This window comes from Theobroma cacao, chromosome 3 (genome assembly GCF_053813885.1).
Source record: "Theobroma cacao isolate CCN51 chromosome 3, ASM5381388v1, whole genome shotgun sequence".
NCBI classification, from domain to species: Eukaryota; Viridiplantae; Streptophyta; class Magnoliopsida; order Malvales; family Malvaceae; genus Theobroma; species Theobroma cacao.
The window spans coordinates 34,574,671-34,581,895 of record NC_142641.1 but is presented as its reverse complement, the minus strand read 5'-3'; the positions used below and the strand labels follow the sequence as shown (position 1 = coordinate 34,581,895).

Here is a 7,225-nt window from a genome sequence, read left to right as displayed (position 1 = left end):
TTGTGTAAATCACTAGAATTGCTATTAATGAGAGTTTATATATTTATAGATTACATGCAATAAAATTTGAAAAATTGGACTTGTAAATTTAGATAAAGATGGAAGTAATTTTTAAATTTAATTTTTTTATTTTTATTAAAATAATTGAATTAATAATAAATAAACATATTTATTTTTTCAAGGATATGAGTTTGAACATTTATTCAAGTGAGCAGAGAGCTATGGAGGGGACCTGACGAATGGGGTGAAGAGTAGGGCGGAGCTAACTAACTTTTTTTGGAGATTTAAAGATGAAGAGGAATAATGAATGAAATATAAATAATTAAATACAATATACAAAATTAATAATTTTCTCTTATATAATTAATATTGTTTAAAGACTAAATGTTTAAATATAATTTTCTTTCATCTGAACATAAAACATAAATATAAAAAAAACTTATATAATCAAGATTAATGAAAAAATGATATATTGGTGAAAATTTAAGTAACAATCAATAATATAATTCTAATTTTAAGCAACAATCAATAATGCAATGTTATAATACATATTTGAGAATTACATAATAATTTTTTAATTTTTAATGATTAAAATTATTGAAAACACATAACAAAAAAAAATATGACAAGTAGAAGATAGAACTACATAACAAAAAAGAAAAAAAAAAGAATATAGTAGATGATTCGTGAAAATTTGAAGAAAAAAATCTATAAAAACTTAAACCATATGATCAAATAAAACAAAATTGAAAAAAATAAATAATAATAATAATGGTATAAATAGAAAAAATAAAAAAAAACTTTATCTCTTTGTAATTTCATGATGAAAGGATAAAAGAGAAGAGAAAGAGAAAAAAAAAGATAGAAAAAGGTGTGAAGAAACTTAAAAGGAACAAATTTAAAAATTAAGGTAAAGTTAAATAAATTTATAAAATCATTTATTATTTATTATTTGTATTTATAATTTAATCAAAAATTATTTTAGAGGTTCATTAAAAATATATATAATTTATTGTATTAATAATTTAATAAAAAATTATTTTAAGAGTTTATTAAAAAATGTGTAATATATAAAATTTTTTAAAATGAAGGAAGGGCAAGGGAAAGTTGATGAGGAGGGAAAACGGCGTGGACGAGGAGGTGAAGGCAGAAAGAAAAATCTAGAGAGTAGAGTTGATGAGTCACCTCGTTGGCGGGTTTGGTCAAAAGCCCGCCACATAGTTGAGCAGGTAGAGACGAGGTAGGTTCCCCGTTGGCTAAATGCCAATGTCTGTGATCAGCATGGTTGGACCCTTTCTGTCCCTAGAGCCAAGTTGTTTCAAGAATCTTCCTCTGCTTTAAAGATTATTATTATTTTTTTCTCACTCCAACTTCAATCCCCAATTTTTGCTTGATTCTTCAGCCCACCGCATGTGTCCAAGAAAATTAAAAAAGAAGCTCATTTTAAGGTTTCAATATTCAGACTCTCTCCTCCTTTTCTTCCACATATCTCATGACATGTAGGGTACCCTCCACGTGTCAAGGAAAAGGACAAGCAGTACCAAAATTATTACAAAACTCATGGAAACATTCAATCATATCCTCTATTCCCTCATCCTTGTTTGAGAAGGATAATTCTCAATTTGACTTCCTCTCGTTACATGTCCCTATCCGTGTCTGAAAATCTAATCTAAAATCTAAATCTATGTTGCAACGCGGACAAATCTAACAAAACTCGCCACTAGTTTTTCGTTCTCTTTTTCTCTGAGGGTTTGCTCTTTGGTTTCCTAGCCCATAAAAAGAAACCAAAACTAACGCATTCACTTTCCTTTTTAATATATATATTTGTTGTTTTAAGCTGCCCACTTCGGCGACCCAGCAAATACTCCAGTTTTAGAAACATGCACAAATTCAAACTCTTCTGCCACTGTTACTTTCATAGCAGGTTCACTTCTTCACTTTTCCTTTCTCTATTTCTGCCTTGAATTAGTATTTCCAGTAATTTTATTTGCTGAATATTGATGTAAATTATAGTTGTTGTCATGATTTTTGGGTTATTTTAAGGAGATTAATGGTTGTTTGGGGGTGCTTCTCTGTTTGTTGCAAATTTTGGGTTTTAAAAATTTGTTTGGGCTGTTTCTGAGGTTTAATTTTGTGGGTTGTTTCTTCTTTTTCTGGTGTTGTTAGGGTTTGATAAAAGTGGGGTTTGGTGTAAAATGTTGGTTTTAAGCATGAATTCAAAAAGACAAAGGAGGCCAAATGTTAGGTTAGGGGAAATAGGAGACGTATCTGCTGCTTTTGCATGTAGGTTTTCTCAGAAGACTAAGGAAAGTTTAGGACATAAAAGATGGAAACCTGATTTTCTCAACCCTCAAGGAAATGAACTTACTACTGTTGTTGGGTTTTCTAAAGAAGAGTCTCCAGATTTCTTGATTTCTGGCACTGGTGTCTCCCCGAGGATGTCAGCTGATTTGCAACAGAACAGAGAGAATAAGAACCCGAATTCTTCGAAATCAGGTTTTGATGTGGTGAATGCTGATGAAATTGACATGATGAAGTCTAGTTTAAATTTCGGTACCATAACCAGGAAGAGTAGGGTCATGAAGCGGCGAGGTAGGAGCAGGGAAGGCAATAATTGTGTGTTTGGCAGTGCTTGGACCTGGAGTACTAAACTTAGTCCGGAATTTAGTGGTGAAGATAGAAAAGAGCATGGTGAGAAAGAGTTTATGGGAATGAGATCAAATGCTTGTGAAGATTATTGCCCTGTTAATGGTTTTCAGGACATATCAGATCATGAAACACCGGCTACCAGCAAAGATGCTTGTGAATATGATGTGGATGAACCCGGTTATGATAGTTGGCAACAGGGAAATGGTGATGATTACTGGAAGGATGCTTGTTATGAGGGAAATAATGTGTTTTTTAGATCTGGTGATGGATGGGACCAAATGAGATACACCTGTAATGATGTAACTAGTGTTGGAAGATGGTTGGAAGACCTGGGATTTGGCAGGTATGCTGGCATATTTGAAATGCATGAGGTCGATGAGGAAACTCTGCCTCTGCTTACTCTAGATGATCTCAAGGAGATGGGTGTATTTGCCGTTGGGCATCGAAGGAAATTGTACGCTGCAATACAGCAATTAAGAGGAGGAGATGTTTCTTCTTGAAAACTTTTCCAATAAATGTAGGTAACCCTTTTTTTTTTTCTTCACTTCCCTTTTGTGCAGGAAAAAAGTGTGGCAGGCATGTATGTAACCTTTTGGAATCTCTGACGTGTTTTTTTCTTCCTGTTTCTTTGCTGGCGTTGTCAATGAGATAAGATTAACTAGTTCATACTTTATAGGCTTCAAGCTAGCATTTCTTGTCACTAGCCTCTTGAATTATTAAATCTTAACATTATGTGAACTGAGTGGTTGCTTTTGCTACTGTTAAATAATGTTGTTTTTGGGTCTAAATTAAAATTCATAGTACACTAATCGTAGTACTTGGTTTCTGGTATAAGTGAGCTATATCGACAGCCTCCCTGTCTATAATTTTTGGTGCATGTATTATGTATATAAATAGTAACTTGCTCCTTTATTTAGGCATATAATTCAGCTGAAAGTATCATGCACATGTTGCCCCATTTCTCAGTTGAAGTATCATGAGCGGTTTTGCATTGCTGACTGTTATAATTCAGTGACAAGGAAAAATTGTGACACGGGCTCCTCTTTAGAACTTACAGGTCAACATTTCTTACCATCAATTACTGCAAAGGTTAGGTATGATGCTTGATTTAATGCTAGCTTTGTAGTCATGAGCTATACATCAAAGAGTAAAGTGAGCAACAATATCATATTTACATTACTAAATTTAAACTGATAAGAACTTTTTTTTTTTTTATAATTGGGGGAGGGGGGATTCAAACCTTGCTCTTTAGGCAGGGGGATAATGCACCAACCAATGAGCCAAATGCTCGGGTAAACTAATAAGAACTTGAGAAATCCTATTTTTTTTTAGAATTATGGATAAAAATTTTGTGTCTACGCGTATGTGTGTGTGGGAGTAAGCGTGGTCTGCCACTTTCCCCTTTCTTTTAGTGTTTGGGAACATATTTTGATGAAGGTAAGTAACTAGATTACTAGAATGCTAAAGTGTGACTATAATAGTCTGCAGATTGTCTAAACTTAATAATTGTAGTCTTTTTTGTGATTTTAACATCTGCAATATAATATAATTGAGTAAGAAGGACATTCCTGGAGTTTCTCAGGTAGCTGTTGTTTTAGGCTTTTAGCACTTAAAAAAGGCTTTTCTTGTTTTTTTAAATCTCTTTTCCATGCTATATTGTGCTGCAAATATGGAAAATGTTTAAGGTGTCTGATCTCGGAGGAAAATATATAGATATTGGCATGTAATCTGAGATGTGAATGTTAATCCACAATCTGCTTAATTATAATGTTTATCACCCCATAAAAGTGTATGACAATGTTATATATCTCTTTGGTGGTGCCTTACCGATTGTTATCAAAGTTAACTGCTTCATGCCTCTCCTGGCTTTAGATTTATAATAAACAGTAAATGTTGTTTTCCGTCCTTCTAATCTCTGTTTTCTCCCTCTGGAGCTCCTTAATTTGTTTCCTTACCATTATATTGATCCAATGGATTCTTTGTTGAACAATTATGCCTTTTGCTACCGTGCTTTATTATCTTTACATATGCTCAAGTAGAGTTTGATAATTGAGAAATGCTATGCTTTTAATTGTTATTACCAATTTAATGCTTTGCAAAGATCCTTTATCTTTTTTCTTTAAGGGGCTTTTGAAATTGCAAGATGCTGATCATAATGTAATTTTAAGAGTTTCTGACCTAATTACAAATAGAAGCTGGATAGTTAGCTTCTTATGCATGCGCGGGTTAGAAATATCAGATGTGTTTAACTGACCATTTAGCTTTAGGTGATAGTCTCATATTGTTCATGCACACAATTTTTTATGCTATTTGGATAGCACCGTAAATGATTCATTGATGCATTTGAAAATGGGTGGATCCGAACCCTTATTGCTCCTCTCCACCTTTCATTGGTAAGCAAAATGGATAGGGCTAAAACTCTATGCAAGTGATACTACTCAAAAGTATTTGCAAACCAGCATAGTTTTCTCTTCTTTCTTGGTATGCCTCTATTGGAACTTGAAAGTCTGAATGCCAGCAAGATGCAAGGGCTGGCTTAATCACTGCAGCTACAGCCACTTCTAAAGGACTTCCAGCAGTTAGCTATGGAATGTTTCAAATGTCACTTTTAGAGTTGTGTTAAAGACGGCCCATTCTGAGAAAACATTTTAGTAGATCTTTCGCTCTGTATGAACGGTTCATGAACATTCCTTATTAGGCGGGATTATTGTTGATTTGCAATGGAATGAAATGACCATGAGCCTATTAGAGGTATTGTACTAGTTTCATTTTCTTGTTGGAATGACTCCCATTGTCTTTTGAGGTAGATGGGGGATATATCTGCTTTATTTTTATGAGTCTGGTGAGGTCAATTTTCAATCTGATCACCAGTCTAGTTACCGGTTGAGGATATACACGGGAGTTTGAATTTTTGCAAACGGGTGAAATCAGAGGAGCCTGGACTTTCTGTCTGCAATTATTTCATTAATCTCCGGCGAAGAAATGGAAATTTGAAACTGTAATATAAAGAGAATGAATTGAGTCAACTACAAGCTAGCGGTCCAATTTTCTTTCTTGGGATTCAATTCAAATCTTTATCTTGACCTTTTGGTTAAACTTGAATCCATAATTTCAAACTGCGTATGAAACCAAGTGAATGAAGCTGCAATGTTGTTCTGTCCCAAACTTGATCATGGTGTGGAACAGCCAAAAGTAGTTTCTTAGATTAACATACGCTTAACCTTTTATGAGGTCGAAAAGCACAAGTTGACAAGTCTGTTCAACTTTCAAGGAACTGCCCCTTATAGAAATGTAGGTGTTTCTTTTTTTGTGGAAGCTTATCTCAGCATTTGCTTAATGCAATGCTTTGTTAGTGTCAGACCTGAATGTATTGTATCAGTCTTGTGTCAGGGTTTCTGTCTTCACATAAGGGGGAAAAAAGTGATCAAGTAGAGGACTATTTGAGTGGATTATTGTTAACACGTGGATCACATGATGTAAATTTTTAGAAATAATTTGGCAGGGGTTCATGGGATCAATTATTTCCTCCCCAAAACAATGTTTCTTTTCAGTTCTTATTGTCCTAAAGAAACCAATTCAGTGGACTTCATTCAGGGCTTTACAGCGGTTTCCTCGTCATCACCATGCAGGTTTCCTCAGTGGGACTTCGAAAGTGTGAATTAATATGTGGATAGATTGTTATCGATGATGCAGTGCGGCTGAGGTCATTTTAACTTGAAAAGGAATAAATGATTTGATGGGGGTCTTGCTGCTATAAGGAAAAGCAGGAGCAGTCGCCTCCTCATATTAACTACAAATTTTAGCTGCAAGAATGAGAGCACTATCCAACAGACTCCAAGGGATCCATTACTCAAGTTTTATAGTATTGACAGGGTTTATTGTCTCCCACTCCTATCGTTACCGTCCTTTTGCTTTCATATTCTTTTTGTACCTCTTGGTTTGAGTGGAGATACCACCAAGCCTTGTGGTTATTGCCTTCTCCTTTGCTGACATTCCTCAATCCATCATCATTATTGGCGCAAAAGAGCTGAGGTTTTTTTAATGATAGCTTGGAGGAAGATAGAGATTCACTCTCGGTTTCCTGATGCTGGCTTTCTTCATTGTCTGCCTTCTTTTATTCGTCCAACACTTGCTAATTGCCTCGTAGTTTCTTCATTCCCTAAAATATGCTGCATATTTGTGTTGACACATCACTCGCATTTTCTTCCCACGTTTGAAGAAGGTTGTGTCAAAAGCATTATCTAGATGATTTATTCTTTCTTTTTTTTTTTTTTTTAAATAAAAAATCATAAATGACATCTTCCCTTCCCATTTTCTGATGTTGATATGCTCAGTTATTTAAACTTATTTAAACAAAGTGTCGCCCCACTTGTTTCAGTTTCCCATTACGTGAACTGTTATGAACAATCTATTTATCTACGCTCACACATTAATCTAGCAAATCAAGTGGTGCAGCATCAATCTTGCAATACTTCAATCGAAGGTTTGGCGAGAATAAAGATTTAAGTGCTCTTCAGATTACAAACTGAGTGAAGAATGAACATGGGGAATATATAAAGCTTGTTTGTTAATAATC

The 7,225-nt window shown here is 34.4% G+C and overlaps 1 protein-coding gene across 1 annotated transcript; it reads left to right on the top strand.

Moving 5' to 3' along the window:
- Positions 1–1,689: 1,689 nt before the first annotated feature.
- LOC18604907 (uncharacterized) lies at positions 1,690–3,387 on the top strand. Its single transcript, XM_018118260.2, has 2 exons — positions 1,690–1,924; positions 2,167–3,387. The coding sequence occupies exon 2, from the start codon at positions 2,196–2,198 to the stop codon at positions 3,147–3,149; it is 954 nt and encodes a 317-aa protein (XP_017973749.1). The 5' UTR covers positions 1,690–1,924; positions 2,167–2,195; the 3' UTR covers positions 3,150–3,387.
- The last annotated feature ends 3,838 nt before the right edge of the window (positions 3,388–7,225 follow it).

Excerpts from the sequence above, each read along its gene's own strand:
- LOC18604907 (XM_018118260.2), top strand. The coding sequence starts at position 2,196 with ATGTTGGTTTTAAGCATGAATTCAAAAAGACAAAGGAGGCCAAATGTT.